This window comes from Moschus berezovskii, chromosome 7 (assembly GCF_049115385.1).
Source record: "Moschus berezovskii isolate FMDL1 chromosome 7, NW_MosBer_1.0, whole genome shotgun sequence".
Classification (NCBI taxonomy): domain Eukaryota; kingdom Metazoa; phylum Chordata; class Mammalia; order Artiodactyla; family Moschidae; genus Moschus; species Moschus berezovskii.
In genome coordinates this window covers 90,472,909-90,498,708 of record NC_142466.1, presented here as the reverse complement: position 1 = coordinate 90,498,708, position 25,800 = coordinate 90,472,909, and the positions used below count along the sequence as shown (strand labels likewise).

At 40.9% G+C, this 25,800-nt stretch overlaps 1 protein-coding gene, 1 non-coding gene and 1 pseudogene across 2 annotated transcripts in view; 2 read left to right on the top strand and 1 right to left on the bottom strand.

Annotated features, from left to right (window-relative positions):
- The first annotated feature begins 665 nt into the window (after nucleotides 1–665).
- The window catches only part of HSD17B3 (hydroxysteroid 17-beta dehydrogenase 3), a 42,930-nt gene continuing 17,795 nt past the window's right edge, over nucleotides 666–25,800 (top strand). The window contains exons 1-2 of the mRNA XM_055427935.2: nucleotides 666–1,089; nucleotides 5,972–6,018. Coding sequence (XP_055283910.2) covers nucleotides 936–1,089; nucleotides 5,972–6,018 — 201 coding nt within the window. The 5' untranslated portion in view covers nucleotides 666–935. The remainder of the gene's footprint in view (nucleotides 1,090–5,971; nucleotides 6,019–25,800) is intronic.
- Nucleotides 17,198–25,315, bottom strand: LOC148777398 (CDK5 and ABL1 enzyme substrate 2 pseudogene; annotated as a pseudogene).
- LOC129557701 (U6 spliceosomal RNA) lies at nucleotides 24,307–24,409 on the top strand. Its single transcript, XR_008686291.2, has one exon. It is a non-coding gene; the product is annotated as a U6 spliceosomal RNA (small nuclear RNA).

Below are 25,800 nucleotides of genomic sequence, written 5' to 3'. Positions count from 1 at the left end.
GACAGGGAAGCTTGGTGTGCTGCAGTCCGTGGGGTCGCAAAGAGTCGGACACGACTGAGTGACTGAACAACCACTACCAGTTATCTGAGTGTCTTTGGTGGCTTCTCTCACTTGAGTAGAGTCCAGACTCCTCACCAGGGGTATCTGGCAACTCCGCATGCCTCCATCCTACTGTATTCTTTCCTTCTGTCCTGTAAACACACCAGATCCTCTATGTAGTGCTATTCGTTCCTCAAATACATGCATCTTTCTCATTTCAGGGCACTTGTGCTAGCTGTTCCCTCAGCCTGGAGGGGGAAACTTATCTTTGCAGGGCTATCTTCTTTCCATGCAAATTTCAGCTCAAAATACCACCTTTTCACAGATTTTTTTCCTGTCACTCCACAGCACTTTTTTATGGCGCTGATATGTGACATTATCTTATTTATTTGCATATTGACTCTTAATCTCAGCTCCCCCTGGCAGTGACTGGCCGTGTTTTCTATTCTCTATTCCCAAGGCTTCGAACAGTGATTGCCACCTGGTAGGCAGTCAATAGATAGTTGTTGGCTAAGTGAATGAATGACTTCTAGAATTTTGCATACTTTTTAGTATCTTTTTTAGCTTCCAGATTTAGGGAGGGAATGCTGGGCTGCCATTTTCCTTGGTCCAGTCTTTATCTTTATGTTCGCCTTTGACTTCTTCAACACTCCCCTCCCTCACAAAAGCCCAACAGTGCTATAAAGATATTAGAAAGAATATTTTATTCCAAAGCCCGTGAATCAGAGGATTGTGTAAAGAAGTTACTCTAATCTGAATGCCTCGACACAGTAACTCATTGGATTGTTCCCAGTGACTCCAGAAGGGGACTGATGCTCCTGCAGAGCAGCCACGCTCACTTCGAAGGCTGTGAGGGACTGGACCAGGTCTGAAACAGCATCTGCCGTGGTGCCATCATGGGGGAGGTTCTGGAGCAGTTCTTCATCTTCGTAGGGTTGCTGGTTTGCTTGGTCTACCTGATGAAATGCGTGAGATTCTCTAAATGTATTTTCCTGCACTTAAGGAAAGTTTTGCCAAGATCTTTCTTGAAGTCAATGGGAGAGTGGGCAGGTAAAGAAAGCTTTCCATCTTTTTTTTTGTTGTTGTTTTTATTATTATTTAGGTCTCAATTATATGTTGCATCTTTTCCTTTTGAGAGCAAAGATGTAATTCCTTTGGGTTAATTTGCAGGGTTGGAAAGTACAGATGAAACTGAGCAGGGTGATGTGAGGTGTCAGGAGAATCATTCAGGAAGAATGTGGCTCAGTGCTTTCCTGCGTGCTTTTCCTCTCATCCTCACTAGTTGGGTTTTCTTATTTTTGGAGTTTCTGATGATACAAATCATGGATGAGGCAGAAAATTATGTATCCTCTTCCCCAGAGTTTCAAAAACCCAGAGTGCTTTCATTTTCTTAAACGGAGCTTCAAAATTCTGAAATCCAATAATAATTTAAATCCATTTTATTATAATAATTTCTCAGAGACCTTTCACGAAGTGAGGGTAATGCAAAATCAAGGCAATAAAGATCTCTATGGAGACATGTTTTTAAATGGTTATATTCAGAATCTGGGTCTGGTGTATGTCCCAAGTAGATTGATTAATCACTGCCTCTCAATAGGATTTAGCTTCTGAAACTGTCATGCAGAATTTCAGCGCTATACTGAGTTTAAGGTGAAGAACATGAGGCTATGGTTTCAGCATCTCCTTGAATGAAGTGCCAGGTTTGCATTTCAAAGTTGGTATTATGTGTTGGTGTCAGTCTATCAATAACCAATGCTGTGACCTGGCTGGCCCTTGTGAATCTTACTATGATTGCAAAATGCCTTTCAGCTCCATGAGGAATCTTAGGAAAAAATAAAGGTTTATTACTTACAGGACCTGTAAATTATATAGCACACTTGGTGCCACAACAAGGTTGTGTGTAGAAAGAGAGGGAGAGAGTGAACGGGCCTGGGCTTCTGCTTTTATTTTACTCTGGATTGGGCGCCTAGGGTTTCAAGAACTCTTTCTTTCATAGTGAATGTAAAACATAAGGGAGGGAATTTAAAGTGCAGGAAGAGAAAAAAACATGTGGTCAAAATGGTCAGTTATTGAAACCAACCAAGGTTTTTAAAAGATGCTTGCTCCTTGGAAGAAAAGCTATGACAAAACTAGACAGCGTATTAAAAAGGAGAGACATCAGTTTTGTTTTGTTTTTTTTTTTACAAAGGTCCGTATAGTCAAAGCTATGGTTTTTCTAGTAGTCATGTACAGATGTGAGAGTTGGACTATAAAGAAGGCTGAGTGCCGAAGAATTGATACTTTTGAATTGTGGTGCTGGAGAAGACTCTTGAGAGTCCCTTGGACAGCAAGGAGATCAAACCAGTCAATCCTAAAGAAATGAACCCTGAATTTTCATTGAAAGGACTGATGATGAAGCTCTAATACTTTGGGCACCTGATGTGAAAAGCTGACTCATTGGAAAAGACCCTGATGCTGGGAAAGACTGAGGGCAAGAGGAGAAGGGGGTGACAGAGGGTGAGATAGCATCACTGACTCAATGGACATGAGTCTGAGCAAACTCTGGGAGATAGTGAAGAACAGGGAAGCCTGGTGTGCTGCAGTTTTGTGGGGTTGCAAGGAATTGGACACGACTTAGCAACTGAAGAACAAAATTTTTTAAAAAGAGACCTCGTTTGGGGGAGGTTGCCTGGCTCTTTACGTTATCCTGTGGCCAACATAACTTTTATTAGTGATCACCATCTTTAAAGTAGATGCCTTTTTGAAATTGATGCCTAACTGGCAATCAAAGCATAAGCTAAGCACCTGCATTATGAAAAAGGAAAAAACAAAAACAGAAACCCAACTGTCAGGTTTTATGCTACAATATGGTAGTAAGAAATCCAGTGACTTAAAAAAAAAAAAAGAATTTAAGTGGTTTTAGGACTACAATCCCAGGCTAAATAGGAGAGATTGTAAACAACTTTGTAGGGATGCCAGATAAAATACAGGATACTCAAGTTATATTTGAACTTCTTATTTAGTGATAAGTAATTTTTAATATATGATACTCCAGTTATTACGTGGGACATTCTTATACTAAAAAATTATTTGTTGTTTACCTGAAATTCAAATTTAACTGGGCATCCTGTGTCCTTATTTGCAAAAGCTGGCAACCTCATACCATCAGCATTGGAAATTAAAAAGTTATTACATGAAAATTGTTTGGCATGAAAAAATGTGTTTTTAACTGTCGCTTGTTATATCTGGAGAGAGAGAGAGAGAGAGAGAATATGTATGTGTGAGAACTCCTTCCTCTCAGGTCAGTAGGAAGTTCCCAATGTACTTGCTGAGCAGTCTGAACTTGAGTGTTCTGGATCCTTTAAGTCTGACTCCACACAGATTTAAATGCCGTGCTCTGAGGAGTTAGAACTCGACCCTTCTAGGAACAAGCATTCCAAAAGAAATTCATATGCAGCCATATGTGGCCAATTTCCTAATTTTGTCACTGGTATCCTCTACAGAGGTGTGGGGCCAAGATCAGAGCCTGGGTTCAGATCCTGCTGCCATCATCTTTAGCACTGCGGCCTTGATTGGGTTAAGAACTTTCCCTTAGCTTCCTCATTTATAAGGGAAATGATGGTCCCCACATTACAGGCTTGTTTTGAATGTTAGATGAGATGGTGGCTGTGGGGCTGCCCAGCCACATGAGCTTTCTGTGTTTCTGTAAGCCTGACAAGGAAGAGCTTTACTGGACCTACGATCACTGTTCCACCTTCTCCCTAAATTCAAACAGCCTCATCTGTCACCCTCACCCCCAACTCCCGTGAAGAAGCTGCTAGTGGGAGCTCAGGTGGCTGTGGAATGTTAGAGCCTGGACCTAATTTAACCTGTGTCCCAGGGCTGATCTGGGAATGGGGACGGAGGCGGCACCGAAGACTTCACTGCTACACACAGGAGCGGGAGGAGAGGCAGCCAGGAACCTCGGAAGCCAGCCGCCTCCTCTCTTCTGTCCCCTGTCCCATCTCATGCTGTGTAATTTAGTTGGTAAATGATTAGGTCTAAGTGAATAACAAACAAATCCCCCAAATAAACTGCACGGCAGAAAGTAAACACTCAGTAGATGCCAGCCACTTAGTGACAGCATCTTGACTCTACAGGTCAGGCCTGGTACTTGGTGATTTGGAGGATGCCTGTAAGGAAGGGGAAGATGGAGCAGAAGACAGCAGAACCCTGAGCATAGTACCTCTACCAAGTAAAATAGGTCATATGCATGGAGTCACTTAAAAGTATCCAATAAACACATAAAATAATTGGTAATTATTAGAATGAGGGTGCTTCTGCCAGTGTGCTGCTTGAAGTTTGTTTAGCTTGGTCCGCTCTCCCTCTCAAGTAAACTAAACGCACACACAGCTTTCGTACACACTTGTGAAAAGCACATCCTTCGATTGTTGCTGCAAAGGTAAATTGCAGATAGGTATACACTGAATTGTAGTTTATCTTGAAACTATGACATTCACACAATTAAGTTTTACTCTAGAGCTCAGTCATTAAATATCTATGTGCTATTATACAATGGAAAATTACTCAGTTCTAAAAGGAAAGAAATTGAGTCAGTTGCAGTGAGGTAGATGAACATAGAGTCTGTAACACAGAGCGAAGTAAGTCAGAAAGAGAAAAAAATCATACATCAACACATATATATGGTATCTAGAAAAATGGTACCGAAGAACCTATTTGCAGGGAAGGAATGGAGATGCAGATGTAGAGAATGGACTTGTGGACACAGCAAAGGAAGGAGTGGGTGGCAAGAACTGGAAAAAGTAGAATTCACATATATACACTATTATGTGTAACATAGATAGCTAGTGGGGAGCTGCTGTATAACACAGGGAGCCAAGCCTGGTGCTCTGTGATGACCTAGAGGGGTGGGCTGGGGGCAGGGAATATATAATTATGACCAATTTCCATTGTTATATGGCAGAAACCAACACAACACTATAAAGCAATATTCTTCCAATTAAAAAAAATTAAATCTATGGGCTATGGACTATAAAAGGACTAGATGGCACATCTCACTGTCATCTGTTAATCAGTTGATCTAATGAGCACAAATTCTTGAGGTTCCAACCATTCTTAGGTTCCATCCTCTTTTTTCATTTCTGTATTTTGCTTCTTGTTAAAAGTTATCTTCCATGGGTTTTGATTTCTGCTGTCTCATGAGGGTGAGGATAGGAAATGGGGAGACGCTGACTTTCACTAGGAACCTTGAAACATGCTTACAGTGACAACTGGGTGTGTGGGTAGAGAGATAACAGAGTACACTGCTTGTCCTTGATGAGTTAAGGTCTAGAACTGTAAACCCTTATGGGGTCTGAATAAAGCGTTCTCTGGCTGAGGCACTTTGTTTCATTTTGGACCATGTTTTCCATAGCCTCACCAACTCTTCTCCCCAACCCCATCCAAAAAAAAAAAGCTTCATTTTGAAGTTCAGTTCAGTTCAGTTCAGTTGCTCAGTCGTGTCCAAATCTTTGCGACCCCACGAATCACAGCACGCCAGGCCTCCCTGTCCATCACCAACTCCCGGAGTTCACTCAAACCCATGTCCATCGAGTCGGTGATGCCATCCAGCCATCTCATTCTCTGTTGTCCCCTTCTCATCCTGCCCCCCAATCCCTCCCAACATCAGAATCTTTTCCAGTGAGTCAACTCTTCGCATGAGGTGGCCAAAGTATTGGAGTTTCAGCTTTAGCATCCGTCCTTCCAATTTAGTGAAGGAAAAAGGCTGGAACATTCTCAGTTAAGCAAAGTTGGTCACAGTTGAACAGAGTTGGGTTAGAGAGTAGGAGGGCATTGCTTTGGAATATTATATTGTATCTTAGAGAGCAAGCCTGCAGTCAAATGTAGCCAGCAAGAAAGAAGATCTTAAAGATTAATTAATTCTATCCTTTAAAACCATTTCTGCTTTTTTCAGTGATCACTGGAGCAGGAGATGGGATTGGGAAAGCTTACTCATTTGAGGTAGGTTGTGTTCTTGGAGACTTTCTCCTCTCCTTGTAGTAAACATACCATGGTCGTGTGTCACCGCAAACACTACTTTTCTGATTATAAAAGCAATAGACATTCCTTTACGAAGAAAACCATTTTCTATTGAAAAGGAAATTTAAAAATCATAATCTCACCCCCTCGTTACCTTAAAAAAATAGAATGATATTCAAAGGTGGCAGTATCTCTCCTTAGGAATTGTTTTAGAAATTTATGGGGGCACTGTTATTTTCTAGGGTAATTGTACCATAAGCATTTATTATACTTAAAACAATAAAAAATTATAAACTACTTTCCTTGTGTTTATCCTTTACATCATAGCCAGGGCATATGTTAATTTAAAAATCATTTATATATAAAACTTTCATTTCAAGAAGATTAATGAGCATTAAAAAATAATATAAAGAGAGAATCTGATAGGGTTGAGGGTCACTGGTGTATGATGTCTTTGAGTGTTTCCTTCTAGGCTTTTTGTTTCTCTGTAGATAGAGAGATAGCAGGTAGTAACACTTTTCTAAAAATGCGTTTATAGGATATGTAGTTTGGTAAGCTATTATTGGGCTTCCCATGTGGTACAGTGGTAAAGAATCTGCCTACCAATTCAGGAGACACAGCAGACGTGGGTTTGATCCCTGGGAAGATTTTCTGGAGTAGGAAATAGTAACCCACTCCAGTATTCTTGCCTGGAAAATTCCTTGGATAGAGGAGTCTGACAGGCTACAGTCAATGGGGATCATAAAAAGTCGGACACAACTTAGCGACTAGGCAGTGGTCTAGGGGTCAGTAGTTATGTATTCTAGTCCTCACTCAGACACGGTCTGCAGATTTTGGACAAATTTCATATCCTTTCTGGGCTCCCAGGTCTTTACTAGCACAAAAGATATCACCTAAGAGCTTTCAAATTCTGTTTCTGTTCTAGACTAATTCTTGCTCTTGTAGAATCTTATTCTTTGTTTCCTTTCATTCTTTTCTAAGGCTCTGTTAAACAATTTTCTGGGATCTTTCTTCCATGCAAGATTTTCTCTCTTCCAGAGAACGTGTTCTTGTCTCCCTGCTAATTGCTGCTTCAAGGAAAGCAGTTCAGTGTCTGGAATCCTATGGACTGTAATAGTTAAGAATTTGAGGTTGAAAATTAATTTGATCACTGTTTGTTCAAACTCTGCCTCCAATATGCTTACTGCAGAATTTCCACATCAATAAACTGGAGGAGATGATAATTCCATCTGGGCTTTTGTAAAAGTTAAATAGATGAGGTGGGCAAAATGCTTTGCATAGAGTAAGCTCTCCAAGTTTAGCCACTATTATTATTGGATGTATAAGTTTCCTTTTCTCTCCCATATATTGCTTTTCTTTTTGAGAAAGAAAATGTGTGGTACTTACCCACATTTTTACTCTTTTTATTGTTCTTTCTTCTTCCCTGATATTCCAAGATTTTTCTGTTCTAATTTCCTACCTGTTTAGAGAAGTTCCTTTAGCTGTTCTTTTATAGCAGTTCTGCTGGTGGCACATTCTCATTGCTTTTCTTCATCAGAGAATGTCTCAATTTCCTCTCCACTCCAGAAGGATGATTTCACTGAATAGAGGATTTATAGTTGACAATCCTTTCCTTTCAGCACTTGGGAATTGTTGTGCCACTTCCTTCTGGCCTCTCTGGTTTCTGGTGAGTCTCATGTCATTCAAATAATTTTTCTCATAGGTAAAGTGTTGTTTCTCTTTCTTTGCCTTCAAGACATTTTTCTTTGTGTTCGGTTTTCAGGAGTTTAGTTATGTTTCTTGGTGTGGGTTTATTTGAGTTTATCTTCTTCGAGATTCACTTAGCCTCTTGAATCTGTAAGCTTATACATTTTCACAGATTTGAGAATTTTTCATTCATACTTTCTGCAAATATTCCTTCTTCCTTCTTCTCTTCTTCTGGGACTCTGGTGACACAAACGTGAGACTTTTCTTGTGGTCCTTCCTTGTAGGTCTCTGAGATGCTGTGCATTTTTTTTAGTGTATTTTTTCTCTGTTTAGATTGCAGTTTAGTTGCTCAGTCATGTCTGAGTCTTAAGACCCCATGTACTATAGCCTGCCAGGCTCCTCTGTCCATGGGATTCTCCAGACAAGAATACTGGAGTGGGTTGCCATTTCCTTCCCCACTGTTTAGATTGGATAATTCCTATTGTTTTATCTTTAAGTTCATGGATTCTTTCCTTGGTCTCTCCTTTCTGCTATTGAGCCCATCGAATGAGTTTTTAATTTCACTTTCTGTACTTTTCAGTTCTAAAATTTCCATTTGATTTTTTTATATATTCTATTTATTCGCTGAAACATTCTATTTTTCTTTTGTTTTACTTGGGTCTGTGATTGCTCTCTGAAGTGTTTTTATGGTAGCTTTTTAAAAATTCTAATCAGATAATTCTAATACCTATGTCATGTCAATGTTGGTATTTGTTGATTGCTTTTATCTTACTCAAACCGAGATCTTCTTGGTTCTTGGCGTGTTTTTTTTTTTTTTAATAGAATCTTAGATATTTTTGGTTTTAAGTTGTGAGACTCTGAATCATATTTAAATTTTCCTATTTAGGTGTGTATGGACATTGCTTCAGAAGGGGTAGGAGAGGGTGCTGACATTTTTCTATCAGGTTTTCCACTTGGCCTCCACTTGGGGTTGCTGAATTTGGGTAGGAGTTCTGGTTCCTCACAGGCTACTCTGGATTTTGGGGGGAAAGAGTGCATCCTTACTGCTCTCCACAAGTGGTACTTGAAGGCAGTGGTCTCACTGTTTCTGCAGTGATGGTATAAGTCCTGAATCTCTACTAGGCTTCCTCTGACATGATCCCAGGGGACGGAAGAGGGGAGAGAGCTGAGGGGGTGCTCTGGCACTGTCAGGTAGAAGTGGAAGCTCAAGTCTCAGCTGACATGAGGGGTAGGATGGCTGGGATGAAAGTCCTGGCATCCTGCTCAGCCTTATCTGATGCCAACCTGACAGGGGTTGGAATCCTTGTTAGAGCAGCCTCCTCAGGGTGGAAGTGTTAGCTCCACCCTCAACCTTTGGAGGCGAGGGCGGCAGTAGGAGCTTATCTGAGTTGTTTACCTGCAGCAAAGCAGTTATTTTCTAAAGTTTTCAGCCTTGCTAGGGTGCCCCTTTTCTAGTCCTTTTGTTAGAGACAGCAAACTCTTGTTGGCACTTTTTATGTCCATATCTGTTGGTGTTTCTAAATATCCAGCTTCTCCAGCAATAAGTCTGGGATATGTGAGGCAAAAATAAAACCCAGGAAACTCATGGCTGGTTTCCTCAGGTTTCAAGGCCCGTAGCTACGCTTCTCACTCTCTTTTGGAGTCTTCTTATGTTTGTTTTATGTATTATGTCCACGTTGCCTGTTTTAGTTGCATTTCATAGTAGAAATAGGGAAAAGTATTTTCACTCCATCTTTCTGGAAGTCTATTCTATATTGCATTTTAACCTAGTCTGTATTTATAATTAGAGAAGCAAGAGAGACTTTGTCTCCTTTTAAAGGAATGTCAACCATTACTGGAAGCAGATGAAAAAAGTTGTTGAGAGGGATGGCATGGAGGGAGGAGGACAAGAATGAGCCTGCTCTTCACACCTCTGAAGCCTCTGCTTCACTCGTATTTCACACCATTTCTGTTCCTTTGGCTCCTGAATTCAAGCTTTTCTATTTACTGCCTCACAGAAGAAGCCCTGTCTTCCCTGGCATTCCCACCACCTGTTAAAGATTAGCGGTGACAAGCACCTTCCTAAACCCAGGCCCTAACACACAGCAGAAGGAAAACAGCCTATTCATCATGGCAGCAGCCATTCTTCTTTAGTACAGTTCCCAGCAGGGAATTCTGGGAGAGTGAGTGCTTCTGGGGCTTAACTCCCTGAAGCAGGGGAGTGGTAAAGCCCATGTATGGAGCCTGTCAGCCTGGACATTCTAGAAATAAGATTGAGCTCTGCTCAAATGAACAAAGGGAACAAGGTTGGCCCAGACAATCAAGTGTTCTCCATGCCCCACTCCTGGCTCTGACCACTTCACATGGAACCTTTAAAAAGTCTATGGCTCTTAAGAGAAATGGCACAATTCAGGAGAGGCTGGAAGCCCACAAGGCAGAGAGTTCTTTGTGCTGAAAATGCAAATTGTTTTCCATTTAATGGACAGTTTCCTTTTCAGGAGGTTGATTAAGTGAATTGTGAGACGAAGGTGCTTAATTTTTAGCCATACTTTGCTAGATTCCCAGACTGAAAATGAGGGCTGGTGGTGGGTGGGAGGTGGGGGATTTTCCAAGAGAGAAAGAGAAGACTTCATGATATCACTAGCCTTAAAATTGGACAGTTCTTACTTTTAATTTTCTATTTATTTTGAAAGTTTTAAAATAGACAACTTTTTCGAGCAGTTCTAGACTGACTGCAGACTCTTGCAGGAGGTGCAGCGAGTTCACATATACCCCTGTCCCCATACACACTCCAGAGTGGCAAGTTTGCTACAATTGGCGAACATACACTAACACATCATTATCACCCAGAGTCCATAGTTTACCTTGGGGTTCACGCTTCTTGCTTGAGTTTTTCCATGGTGGTTGTTTTTCAGAGGCAAGTGTGGTATGGGCACAGCTGAAAATGTGTTTCTCTTAGGGACTCTCTTCCTACCCTCTCCTTTGTTCAATCTGGTCTGAATGAAGCTTTCTCTGTCTCAGGTCAGTCAAAATTGACACAGAAGTCTGAGAGATTTTCCATGGCTTATTTCCTTTCCATAGCTATGTTCCAGCCAAACTGTCTGTGAGTAAATTTCTTTGCATGTCATTTAAAAATATACTAGGAAATCAACTGTTTAAAGAAAGAACAGATGCAGAATGAAAAAAAAAGGGAAGGTGTTAGTCACTCAGTCGTGTCTGACTCTTCGACACCATGGACTGTAGCCTGCCAGTCTCCTCTGTCCATGGAATGATCCTGGCAAGAATACTGGAGTGATAGCCTTTCCCTTCTCCAGGGGGTCTTCCTGGCCCAGGGATCAAACCCAGAATATCACTCCTAATTATATATAATTATATATATACATATATGTCTTTTTACAAAGTGAAACCTCACTATACAGATTCCAGGCCAGGGGTGGGACTTGTAATAATACTTTATGACTGAAGATCAGCTGTTAGACTGAGTATAGTTTGCTTTATAATACTTCAGCATGTATAAGAGGATATATATATGTGAGTCAGTTATTTTAAACAGTTTCTTGAGTATAATTCATGTACCATAAAATTCACCTAAGTGTACAGTGCAATACTTTTTAGTAAATTGACCAAAGAGTTCACCATCATGACTATCCAGTTTTAGCACATTTCCATCATCCTAATGACCCTAATGAGATCACTGACAACTGGCCGTGGTTAATCCCCCATTCCTACCCCTAGTCCTAGGCTGCCGCTCATCTTTTCTGAACATTTCATACAAATGCCACCACACGGTATGCAGTCTTTTGTGCCTGATTTGCTTCAGAGTATTTTTGAGGTTCATCCATGTTGTAGCATGTGCCACTGGTTCTTTAGTTTTTCTTGCAGAATAATATTCTATCATATGGATGTACCAGTTTGTTTATTCATTTATTAGCTGATGAATATGTGGGTTGTTCCCACATAGGAGCTATATAATATGCTGCTGTGAATATTCTTATGTGCTGTTTTGCATGGACGTATATTTCCATTTCTCTTGGGTAGATTACCTAGGAATGGACTCACTGGGTTGTACGGTAAATTTGTATTTAAGATTAGCGAGTCCACATTTCTGCCATGGGTTAACAGTTGAAGATAATGTCCAGAGGTGGTGTGTGTTGAGTTTCTTCTACTTGCCCCCTGAGGATTCACTCTGCCCTTCTTTACCTTCCTCTGTGCCCCAGGAGGCTGACTTGCACCAAGGACCTCAATTGGCCTCTGGTTTCAGCAGGGTTTGTGGGGGTTAGGAGACACTGGCAACAGGTAAGAGGGAGTCAGGAACACAAAGTTGGGTTTCTTTCTGCTCTCTTTCTGTAGATCAGGGAGGGCTGTGTCCCTCTGCTGAAGTCCGTAGCTCTGTTGAGCAGCCCTCTCCACCCTCTGGTTCTGGTACCTGCTCATCCCCCAACCCTTGCAGGTTCATAGCTGCTGTTGTTAATAGCTCCAGATTATCATGGGTTTTTCACACACTACTCACACTTTGTAAATCAGCTTTTTATTAAACTCTCTGCAAGTTACCCAGAGAGTGTGCTGTTTTTGCCAAGACTTTGGCTAAATCCAGGTTTCAGCTAATTTTTAAAGATGCTAAATCAGAATTCATCAACATCTGTGCTTCAGCTAACTTGACTTTCATTAGAGAGTTTACCCCTTAGCCTAAGAAATGTTATCAATAATTTTCCTGAGGAAGCATCTTCCAAGATGTGTGGATTTGCTAGAAGTATTATACATGCACTTTTACCCTCCTGTGAACAAGGATGTGGTATCTGTGAGCATGGCAGAGTGGTGTTCTTGACCTTGAATGGATTTGGCCCTGTGTCCTACCTAGAGTGGAGGATTCTGTCACCTAACCCTGCCAGAAGTTTGACTGCACCCTGCTCCCAGAACATGATCGTATCTACCTGGGATGAGCCTTCGCAGAGTGTCTAAGGGACAGATGGCTGGGACTCCACTAAGCTATGAGAACAGGTTCATAATTGCTTTGATGCCTGCTTACTGACAGATGTTTTTGTTGGTAGGATTTGGTCTGAGACTTGTTTGCATTTTGCAACATACCATCTGCTGGCTAGTTGTTGGGCAGGGGGGAGATCCGTAGCCAAAATCTACCTCTAATCACTGGAGACTACAAGAAAACCCAGTGATTGTGAACAGTCAAATAGATTAGGTCAATAGGCATATTTAATGCCTCCCAGGGTTCCAGTCATTCAGAGTTCTAGTCAGCTCTGCCCAGTCCTTAGGGAGCATATGCACTGTTACCTAATTTTCCTGTATTTATTTAGTTCTCCTTTAACATTTTTTTTAAACTAACTTTTTAATTTTGAGATATTTATAGGTTCATAAGTAGCTGTAAGAAAGAATACAAAGCGACCCCATGTACACTTTACCCAATCTTGCAAAGTATCATATAAGTCAGGTATCAACATCAGTACAGTCAAGATACAGACTATTTTCATCAGCATAAGGAGCCCTTATGTGGCTGTTATTTCTTTCTTGAAGTATAGTTGATTTATAATGTTGTGTTAATTTCTGCTGCACAGCAAAATGATCAGTTATATATATAGTCTTTTTTATATTCTTTTCATTATGGCTTATTACAGGATATTGAATATAGTTTCCGGTGCTACAGTAGGACCTTGTTTATCCAGCCTTTACAAAATAGTTTGTATCTGCTAACCCCAAACTCCAAATCCTTTCCTCCCCCACCTCTCCACTCCCCTGGCAATCATGAATATGTTCTCTATGTCTCTCAGTTCCTTCTTAACCTGTGGCAAATGCTTATCTGGACTCCAATTCTATAACATGATCATTTTAAAAAAGCTATATAAATGGAATCATATACTTTGTAGCCTTTTTGAATTGTTTTTTTTTTTCTGCCCAGCATAATTTTCTGCAGATTCATCCAGGGTGTCCCAATATTTTGTTCCTTTTCAGTACTAAGTAGAATTCCATGGTATGGAGGTTACAAAGTTCATTTAACCATTCATCCACTGAAGGACATTTGTTTCTGTCTTTTGGCAACACAAATAAAGCTTCTATGAACATTTATATGTAAGTTTTGTGTGAACATAAGACTATTTTTTTCTGAAATAAAGACTCAGGAGTGCAGTTGCTGGGTGGTATGGTAGAATCCCCATGGACAGAGGAGCCTGGCAGGCTACAGTCTATGGGGTCATAAAGAGTGGGATACTACCGAGTGATTAAGGACAGCACAGCATGGTAGCTGCATGTTTAGTTTTTTAAGAAATTGCCAAACCATTTCCCAGATTGTACCATTTTCAACAGCACTGTGTGAGTGGTTCATTTTCTCAACATTCTCACCAGCATTTGGTGTTGCTTTTTTTTTTTTCTTTATTTTAACCATTCTGAGAGCTGTGCAGTAACACATCATTGTGGTTTAGAATTGCACTTCCCTGATGGCCGATCATGTTTATGTCAGTTCAGTTCAGTCACTCAGTCGTGTCTGACTCTTTGCAACCCCATGGACTGAAGCACACCAGGCTTCCCTGTCTATCACCAACTCCCAGAGTTTACTCAAATTCATGACCATTGAGTCAGTGATGCAATCCAGTCATCTCATCCTCTGTCGTACCCTTCTCCTCCTGCCTTCAATCTTTTCCAGCATCAGGGTCTTCTCAAATGAGTCAGTTCTTCACATCAGGTGGCCAAAGTATTGGAGCTTCAGCTTCAACATCAGCTCTTTCAATGAATATTCAGAATTGTTCCTTTAGGATAGACTGGTTGGATCTCCATGCTGTCCAAGGGACTCTCAAGAGTCTTCTCCAACACCACAGTGCAAAAGTATCAGTTATTTTGTGCTCAGCTTTCTTTATAGTCCAACTCTCACATCCGTACAAGACTACTGGAAAAACCATAGCTTTGACTAGATGGACCTTTGTTGCCAGAGTAATATCTCTGCTTTTTAATATGCTGTCTAGGTTGGTCATAACTTTCTTTTCAAGGAGCAAGCATCTTTTAATTTCAAGGCTACAGTCACCATCTGCAGTGATTTTGGAGCCCCACAAAATAAAGTCTGTCACTGTTTCCCCATCTATTTGCCATGAAGTGATGGGACCAGATGCCATGATCTTAGTCTTCTGAATGTTGAGCTTTAAGCCAACTTTTTCACCCTCCTCTTTCACTTTCATCAAGAGGCTGTTTATTTCTTCTTCACTTTCTGCCATAAGGGTGGTGTCATCTGCATATCTGAGGTTATTGATATTTCTCCTGGCAATCTTGATTCCAACTAGTGCTTCATCCAGCCCAGCATTTCTCATGATGTACTCTGCATATAACTTAAATAAGCAGGGTGACAATATACAGCCTTGACGTACTCCTTTCCCTATTTGGAACCAGTCTGTTGTTCCATGTCCAGTTCTCAGTCTTGCTTCCTGACCTGCATACAAATTTCTCAAGAGGCAGATCAGGTGCTCTCATATTCCCATCTCTTTCAGAATGTTCCAGTTTATTGTGATCCACACAGTCAAAGGCTTTGGCATAGTCAATAAGCAGAAGTAGATTTTCTGGAACTCTCTTGCTTTTTCATTGTTGGATGAAAAACATTGTTGGCAATTTGATGTTGCAAATTTGATGTTGGCAATTTGATGTTGCAAATTTGATGTTGGCAATTTGATCTCTGGTTCCTCTGCCTTTTCTAAATCCAGCTTGAACATCTGGACGTTCATGGTTCATGTACTGTTGAAAACTGGCTTAGAGAATTTTGAGCATTACTTTACTAGCATGTGAGATGAGGGCAATTATGCGGTAGTTTGAGCACTCTTTGGCACTGCCTTTCTTTGGAATTGGAATGAAAACTGACCTTTTCGAATCCTGTGGCCACTGCTGAGTTTTCCAAATTTGCTGGCATATTAAGTGCAGAACTTTCACAACATCATCTTTTAGGATTTAAAATAAATCAACTGGAATTCCATCTCTTCCACTAGCTTTGTTCATAGTGATACTTCCTAAGGCCCACTTGACTTCGCATTTCAGGATGTCTGGCTCTAGGTGAGTGATCACACCATTGTGATTGTCTGGGTCATGAAGATCTTCTCTTTTGTATATTTCTTCTGAGTATTCTTCTAAGAGGTGTTCTTCTTGACACCTTTTCTAAATATCTTCTGCTTCTGTTCTAGGTCCATACCGTTTCTGTCCTTTATTGAGCCCATCTTTGTATGAAATGTTCCCTTGTAGCTCTAATTTTCTTGAAGAGATCTCTAGTCTTTCCCATTGTATTGTTTTCCTCTATTTCTTTGCACTGATTGTTGAGGAAGACTTTCTTATCTCTCCTTGCCATTCTTTGGAATTCTGCATTCAAATGGGTATATCTTTCCTTTTCTCCTTTGCCTTTTGCTTCTCTTCTATTCACAGCTATTTGTAAGCCCTCCTCAGACAACCATCTTGTCTTTTTGCATTTCTTTTCCTTGGGGATGGTCTTGATCCCTGTCTCCTGTACAATGTCACAAACCTCCATCCATAGTCCTTCAGGCTCTCTATCAGATCTAATCCCTCCAATCTATTTCTCACTTCCACTGTATAATCATAAGGGATTTGATTTAGGTCATACCTGAATGGTCTAGTGGTTTTCCCTACTTTCTTCAATTTAAGCCTGAATTTGGCAATAAGGAGTTCATGGTCTGTGCCACAGTCAGCTCCCAGTCTTGTTTTTGCTGACTGTATAGAGCTTCTCCATCTTTGGCTGAAAAGAATATAATCAGTCTGATTTTGGTGTTGACCATCTGGTGATGTCCATGTGTAGAGTCTTCTCTTGTGTTGTTGGAAGAGGGTGTTTGCTCTGACCAGTGCATTCTCTTGGCAAAACTCTATTAGCCTTTGCCCTGCTTCATTCTGTCTCCAAGGCCAAATTTGCCTGTTACTCTAGTATTTCTTAACTTCCTACTTTTGTATTCCTGTCCCCTATAATGAAATGGACATCTTTTTTGGGCATTAGTTCTAGAAGGTCTTCATAGAATATTTATGTTTTTAATTCAAAGAAGTGTAAGGAAGAAAAGAGAAAAAAGGTTGTTATCTCTTTGCCTAGATAATTCCTATTAAAGATAAAATAATACAGGTATAAAATTAGAAAACTCAAGCAGCACAGAAAGGCATAGAAAGAGAAATAAAGGACTCTCCTCACTCCTGCCCTTATCTGGCCCTTCTCTTTAAAGGTCACCAGCGTTCATAATGTCTTGAGATTCCTTTCAGAATAGGTAAAGGAAAACCATGGCTATATCCATACTTACATGTTGATATGGAGGTTGATAGTACAGAGTAATTTCAGCATAACAATCCAGAGACTTTCCTGATTGGCGAGTGGCTCTGTCTAGTTCCTTCTGTCTTGCTTCTTCATCTATCCTATAAGCTTTTGTGCTACTCTTCAAGATTGGAGCTGGGTCATAAGCATGTCTGTATCCTGGAGCCCATTGACAGTACTCAGTCCTGTAACCAGAATAAAGACCAGGAGTGTCATCTAGTCACATGCCTGGGAAGAAGAGGGGGACAAGTTTTACTGGCCCGCTAGCAGTCTCTTAGCAGAAATTACACCTATATGTTTACATTTTACCCACATGAGCACAAACGGGATCCTGAGTCCCACAACCCTAAATCCTTGTTTAAACTTTGCTTGTTCATTTAATAATGTAACAGGGAGATCTTGCCATAACAAAGGCAAACAGATGGCCTTCATTCCTTTTAATGATTTCAGGTTATCCTATCCCAGAAATGCACTGTGCTTCTTTTATTGGGATGGGCTTGCCTTGTATTTTTGTATTTACAATAATGTTTCAAGACACATCTTTGAAGATAAAGCTACATATATCCAAGATTACATCCCTATCAGAAAGATTGCTGGATCAATGGGTGTGTGCACTCAAGTACTAGATACCATTGCCAGATTGTCCTCTATACTACTGAACCAATTTTAACTGACCTTCTACTACTATAAAATTTAATATACATATAATATGTTTAATATATATTTAAACATTATAAGATTTACCTTTCATCAGTCTAATATATGTAAACATGCATTCTTGGCTGTTAATGCGCACAGAGTGCTAGAAGCAAAATATATGACTAAAGATTGTCTGGTTTAATATCTTCATACCTGGGCAGTTCTAGTGCCACCCCCCAACATCTGGGATGGTAAAAATGCTACAAGCTCCAGTGTGTCAGACAAGCTATTAGAATTCTTCTCAATTCAGTGATCCTGACAGATACAGGTAATGGCACAGAGTTGCCTCTTCAGTTAAAATCCCTTGGCTCAGCCCAACCCAAGAACAACAACTGCTTTTCTCTATTCTTGAATATTATTCTACATGTACTGGCAATATATGATGGTGTCTTATGCTGTCTCAGCAAGGAGTTTCTTCTTCCCAGTGTCTAATTTATTCTAGTCTAAATTACTCCAGCTACACTGTAAGCTTATTTGCTTTCATCTTGCCTTAAATGAAAGCAGCAGCTTTTAATTATCTTTATATTTTCTTGGATTCATTGCTTTGTTCCCGTGTGGCTTGACTTCAACCCTATAATTTCTGATTCAGGCTTTGAATATCCTAAATTCACAGTAGTGTGTTGTGGCTGTGTGCATGTGTATGTGTGTGGAGGGGGGGAGATGGACCAGACAGGAATGTATATAATGTCTAAGTGAAAGTCACTCCGTTGCGTCTGACTCTTTGTGACCCCTTGAACTGTAACTTGTAGCTTGAACTGTAGGCTCCTCAGTCCATGGAATTCTCCAGGCAAGAATACTGGAGTGGGTTGCCATTTCCTTCTTCATATAATGTCTAAATGTGATTACAAAAATTAAAACGAGTGCAGTATCCCTTATCACCAAGCTTAAGAAATACAGCCTCACCAGTTCCCCTGAGGCTTGTCATACAGGCACATGTGTCATGCCTTTGTGTTTCCCCTCCCTCACCCCCGTAGATATAAACACTATCATGAACACTGTGTTAATAATTTCCTTACTCTAAAAAAGTTCTGTATCATGTGTGTGTCTCCCAATACATTTGGTCGCATTATTTGGTTTGAACTTAATGTAAATTGATCCATATGTCTTTTGGAATCTGTTTCTGCTTCTGATCGATACTGTGCTATTTGAAATTCATCCAGGCTGGTGTGTGTAGAACTTGGTTCATTCATTTTCAGTATTTATGGTATTCCATTATATAAATTGACCCAATTTAGCTATTCATAATAATTTAATTCACAATGGCCACAGATAAACATAAGATATTGGTGGCTGGAACAGCTAAGTGTCCCCCAATCCCTATTCTTCCATTGTATAAAGTTGTAGCTGGTAGTTAGCTATCCAGCCAGGGAATTTCCCAGACTCCCTCAAATCTAGCTGGAGTTTTGTGACATTTGCCCAGTGAAATCAAGTAGAAACGATGTGTGTCACTTGGTCAAGGAGGTTAAGGGAAGGGTTGTATCTTTTCCACCCTCTTTCAATCCTCTCACTGGCCAGGGCAACCTTGGAAACCTAAAGTTGAAGATGGCAATGCCTTTCTCAGCTGTGGGTCCTAAAGAATTGTGTGTAATAGAATCTGTTATATAAGATAAAAACCAAACTTCATTGTATGAAGCCACTGAAATTTTGGACTTATTTGTTATAGAAGCTTAAGTTATCCTAACTAATGCAAACTAGCAAGAAATGTCCAAGATGTTTATGTAGAAACTTCTAAAAGTTTTAGAAGAATACAGAAGATCTGAATAAATAGCATGTTATGGATGAGATAACTGATTGCTACAAAGATATAACTTTCTCCTTAAATATCTCTAATTTCAAAATAATACATTAAAAATACAATTTTATCATTTACTTGGGAAAGCAAAGAAGAAAACACAAAAACATTTTGAAAGAAAATAACAAATAGTAGAGACTTCCTCAGACACCAGATGTCAAAGCCTACTATAAGATGATCAGAAGTGGCACTGACACAGGAATTAACAAACAGTCCAGTGCAACAGAACAATAGGTCAAAGACAGACCCACATACATATGAGAACTGGGCATACGACTAAGTATTTCAAATCAGGAAAAAAATGGATAAATAGAAAAATGTTGCCAAGACAATTAGCCACCCATTTTGAAAAAAAATATTACCTGGATGATTTCAACCTCACACTATTCTCAAAAAATAAACAACAGCAACAAAAATCAACAAACTACAAAGGGTTATAAGAAAATGTATTTATATCCTTGAGGTTAGGGAAAATCATAAAAGAAATTCCAAAAAATAAGAAAAATATTAACAAACTTGATAATATTAAATTAATATTATATTAATATAATGTATGGAAATGGCACCATAAACAAAGGAGAAAATAGTTCAGTTCAGTTCAGTTCAGTCGCTCAGTCATGTCCAACTCTTTGCGACCCCATGAATCACAGAAAATAGTTAATAATAGGCAAATAATTAATACCAAGAATATATAAAAATAAAATTCCTACAAATTGATAAGAAAATGAAAACCCAAAGTGTAGAATGGGCAAAGGGTATATTCTGGTTATATCTAGACAAACCTGTAATTCACAAAGATAAGTGTACGCCTATGTTCATAGCAGTGCTATTCACAATAGCCAAGGCATGGAAGCAACCTAAATGTCCATTGACAGATGAATGGATAAAGAAGATGTGGTACATACATACAGTGGAATACTACTCAGCCATAAAAAGAACTAAATAATGCCATTTGCAGCAACACAGATGAAACTAGAGATTATCATACTAAGTGAAGTAAGTCAGAAAAACACAAATATCATACAATCTAAAATATGACATAAATGAAACTATCTATGAAACACAACAGGCTGGAAATTGCCAAGGGGGAGAGGATTAGGAAAGGGATGTATTATTAGGTTGGGGTTATCAGATATTAGCTTTTATACAGAGAATGGATAAACAACAAGGTCCTACTTTATAGTACAGAGAACCATATTCAATATTCTACGATATGTCCCACATCTTCTTTATCCATTCCTCTGTTGATGGGGATATATACAACAGAATACTACTCAACCATAAAAAAGAATGAAATAATGCCATTTGCAGCAACATGGATGGACCTAGAAATTTTCATACTGAGTGAAGTCAGCCAGAAAGACAAATATCATATGATATCGCTTATATGTGGAATCTAAAAGAAATGGTACAAATGAACTTATTTACAAAACAGAAATAGTGTCACAGTTGTAGAAAAAAAGCTTATGGTTACAAGGGGAGATTGTGATTGACATATACACAATAATATATTTAAAATAGATAACTAATAAGAACCTGCTATATTGCACAGGGAACTCTACTTAATAATTTGTCATGACCTAATGGGAAAAGAATCTGAAAAAGGAATGGATAACTCATTCACTATGCTGTACAGCAGAAACTAACACAACATTGTAAATCAACCATACCCCAATAAAAATTAAAAATATAAACATAGTGGGAAAATTTTTCAAAAAAGTTTCACTTAACAGTTCATTGATGATGGGCAAATAAAATGTGATATAACGTAGTATTTTTTAGCCTTGAAAAGGAAGGAAATTCTGACATACCCTACAATGTGGATAAATCTTGATGGACATGCTTAGTAAAATAAACCAGTCACAAAAAGAGAAAAACAAATAAAATATTCTATGATAAACCATAATGGAAAATAATATTAAAAATTGAATGTATATATATGTATAACTGAATGACATCACTGTACAAGAGAAATTCCTTGGAGAAGGACATGGCAACCCACTCCAATATTCTTGCCTGGGAAATCCCCTGGACAGAGGAGCGTGGTGGGCTACAGTCCATGGGGTCACAAAAGAGTTGGACACAGCTTAGCAACTGAAGTACAACAAATAACAGCAGAAATTAAAAGTACCTTTTAAATCAATTATACTTCAATACAAAATGATAAAAAAAAAAAAAAAAGGGTATATGCTGGTACATGTGTGTGGGTGTTCAATTGCTCAGTCACACATTTGACTCTTTGCAACCCCATGGATTGTAGCCCCGCAGGCTCCTCTGTTCATGGGATTTCCCCTGACAAGAATACTGGAGTGGATTGCCATTTTCTCCTCCAGGGGATCTTCCTGATCCAGGTACAAAACTTGCATCTCCTGCTTTGGCAGGCGGATTCTTTACCACTGAGCCACCTGGGAAGTCTCAGATGCTGGTAATTCACATATAAACATACAAAAATATTCAGTCCCACTGATAGTTGGAAAAGTGCAAAGCAAAACAGTAAAGGGATTTGATTTTTTGACTTTTAGGTTGAAAAAGATAGAAAAACTTTCTAATATAGGATATAGGCCAGAATGTGGAGAAGTATCTATAACTATTTTTGATGGTACAGTTTTAAAGTAGGGCATTTTAGCAATATTGTGAAAATTTAGAAATGATGTACCTTTCCATGTCAGAAAACCGTAAGTAGCCTAGATTAATGCTCTTACAGGTCAACTCCAGAAATCCATCATTTGCAGCGAGATCTGGAGACCACGGTCTTCCCAGATGCTAGTGCAGTGGCAATGATGGTAGTAGAAGGCTGGGTGATGCAGAGATGAGAAATGCTGTGAAGTCAGGACTCACCACTTCACATTGTAAATCAAAGTCCTGATGCCAAATCAGTCCCAGGCACAGGAAAAAAAGAAACCATAACAAAATTCCACATTTTGTTCACAGAAGAACATAGGAGGGGAGTCCTAGAAATATTGTAGCAGTGTGCTGTGCTTTGGAATGGAAGTAATGTCTCTCCAAGGAAACAAGGGTGTGGCAAAGCAGCGGTACCAGTCAGGGAAGGCCCCCATCGACATTCCAGTCCTGGAAGCCCACGTTCGGACTCATGAAGTACGCCATGGAGGCTGGCAGGACTAGGACTGCTGCATGAAAGAAAGTGAAAGTGAAAGTCGTTCCGTAGTGTCTGACTCTTTGTGACCTCATGGAGTTTACAGTCCATGGGATTCTCCAGGCCAGAGACGAGTGGGTAGCTGTTCCATTCTCCAGGGGATCTTCCCAACCCAGGGATCGAACCCAGGTCTCCCACATTGCAGGCAGATTCTTTACCAACTGAGCCAGCAGGGAAGCCCAAGAATACTGGAGTGAGTTCCTTTCTCCAGTGGAACTTCCCGATCCAGGAATCGAACCGGAGTCTCCTGCATTGCAGGTGGATTCTTTACCAGCTGAGCTACCAGGGAAGCTCCAATGAAGCATCTGTAATGAGGTAACACTTGGTTCTTGGGAAGGTGGAGAACAAGTTCCAAGACCACAGGCACCATGAACTCAAATCCAGTTAGATCGCATCTGTTGAACTGAAACCTTTCTTTTAACTTGATAATGAGCTGCTCCATGTCACACTTGTGGAGGTCGCTGCTGGTCTCGGTGCAGAGCCTGCAGTTCTGCTTGTTGAGCTCATCCTGCAAGACCAACTTCTCCAAGTACAGGTAGACATGGACACCGTCATGGCTCCAAACCACACTTTCTGGACAGGTTCTGCATTTCTGGTTTTAAAGTTCTAGATCTGCTTAGCATTAGCTCGACATGCAGGGACTTCTCTGGGAAAGTTTTATCTATGTCCTTCTTGAGGTTGGAGGGCTTCATGTACCCTATCACTGCGGTAATGTAGCAGATGAACATGAGGACAGCACTTGTGCTTGCCACAGGGCCCCTAAGAGTCATCCAGGAGGTTGGGGTTGTACTCTAGAGCATCCCTGTGTTGTCCCCTAGTTTTGAGCTGGTAGAGTGTGGGGATGCTGGACCAGGGCTGAGTGTGACCAGGGTGTTGGTGGAGTACAGGAACTTGATGTAAGACACAACCTTTCCATTTGACCCCAACTAGAAGACTGTCTCAGAAGGGCCACTGGAGGGATGCGTCTGCTTCTGGCTGTCCACCCTCAGGTCACTGACCCGCAGCCTCCTCTGCAGGGTGGGCCTGAGAAGGCTGCACACAGGGACCACTTGGCGCAAATCAGCGCAGTCCTGCTGCTCTTGGAGTCATACTGCCTTGTGTCCTTGATGAAATGGGTCTCCTCCACGCCTTTGGGTCTGGGGATCCAGATGTGTTTGGTTCTTTGAATGAGGCACATCCCGCTGCGTCTTTTGAGGGCAGGCCACAAGCCTTCTGTGGTACTGCCTGTCCAGACTCTGGCCCAGTCTGAGGGCTGAGCAGGGCCTGGGGTGTCAAGGCCTTGCCAGGGGGTTCCAGCAACAGATGGCTGTGGCAGGGGCAGCAGGTACTTCTTGCCTCGCAGGCCCTGAATCTGGGGCTGCCCGTCGAGGGAGAAGATTGCAGCCTGGTTGCATCTTGAGTCCCCTTGCCTCTGCAGCACCTGCTGGGTGGCCCTGGCAGTGTGGCTGGGTATGGGCCTGGGAATGAGCGGGGTGCTGCACATGCTTTGACCACTGCCCTCGGAGATTGTTACCTGGACGTTTTTGGTGGGAATTGTTTTGTTTGCTTGTTTGTTTGATGTCTTCCTGGGTGATTCTGAGACCACAGGCTTGAATATTGGCTATTGGAGACTATCTGGTAAAGTCCTCAATTCAGCTTAAGTGTTTTTATAATACAACTTGTTAACAGTTGGCATAGTGTTTGCTTTGGCAGCATACACGCTGACACTGAAGTGATGCAGAGAAGATTAGCATGGGCCCCATGCAAGGGTGACACGCAAATTTGTGAAACATTCCGTATAGTTGTTAGGATGGCAAATTTTATGTCATGTGTATTTACCATGGTTTAAAATTGTAACAGTTTCGTTTAATTAAAAACATTAAGAAGGGTTTCAGTTAATTGAGCCATGTCACCATAGTCTGAGCTTGGGTTGGAAAAGAATTTCCGACACAGAGTATTTCAGAAAAGAGTGAGTTTATTAAGAACAAAGAGCAGAGATAATGAAGGTGCTGCAAGCACAGTGGGCTGACCTCCTGACAGACCAGGGGAGAGTCCACAGGAAGCTATTAGAACAGCAGGCTGGCTCAAGGGAGAGCTCACGGAAGTAATAGATACTTCTGAATAGATAGTTCTGAGTGAATAGATCCTTCTGAATAAATAGTGAGGGAAGCTGCAAATACAACAGGCTGACTTCCTGACAGACCAGGGAAAGATGCCTCCGCCTGGGTTAGTAGCCAACTTTTGGAGCCTCAAGACAGAAAATTCTTGCTGGAAGGGTAGCATTAAGTGATTGGTTAGGGCACTATAGGGTGAACAGCGGGGTGGGCATTTTTGCCTAATATGGGGTCAGGAACTGGCCAATGAGGAGCGGGGGCTTTTGGCAGCGGTTACAAAGGGGCTCAGTCATTTCTGGAGATGACCTTGGCTCTGGGCTCCGCCTCTGTGGCCTTGGTGTGCAGCCTTGCACCTGTGGGCTCGAGATAGGACTCTGTAAGTCCTTTGTCACTAACTCAAATATTGTCTGTTCCTCTCCAGATGAACGTTTTCCCCACTTTTGTTCAGGCAAAGCTCTGTCTTTTCTCGCTTGTAGCATTTTTTAGGTGTGAGGAGTCTGGGCCTGTCTGTGACCGCCCAGCACACGCGTCCTCTGGGCCATATTAATGCACACCACTTCTGTGCATTGTTGTTCTGCCCCTGTGAGTCGAGGCATCGTCCATTCTGAAGAGAGTTCCTTCTGATCTCAGGAAAACATCCATTTACTCTCCAATTCCCTATTTCATTTTCTATCATGTTGGGAGCCAGAGAACGGAAAGAGAGGGCTCAGGTTCATGACTGTGCCTGAGTGACGAGAACCACAAGAAGAACGTCCTCGTGAATAGGAGGCAGCTCAAAAGTTGCTGCCCTAGACCTTGTTACATAAATTATAGTATAAAATCTTCCCAGTTCTGAATTCCAACACACATCTGACCATAAATGCTTCAGGTAGAGGGCATTCAGATTGTGGATCTGTACAGAAAAGCACTTAGAATAATAGTTCCAGGTATGTAATGTGTGCTCAGTTGCTTCCGTCTTGTCCGACTCTTTGAGACCCTGTGGTCTGTAGCCCTCCAGGCTCCTCTGTCCATGGGATTCTCCAGGCAAGAATACTCGAGTAGGTTGCCATGCCCTGCTCCAGGGCATCTTCCCAACTCAGGG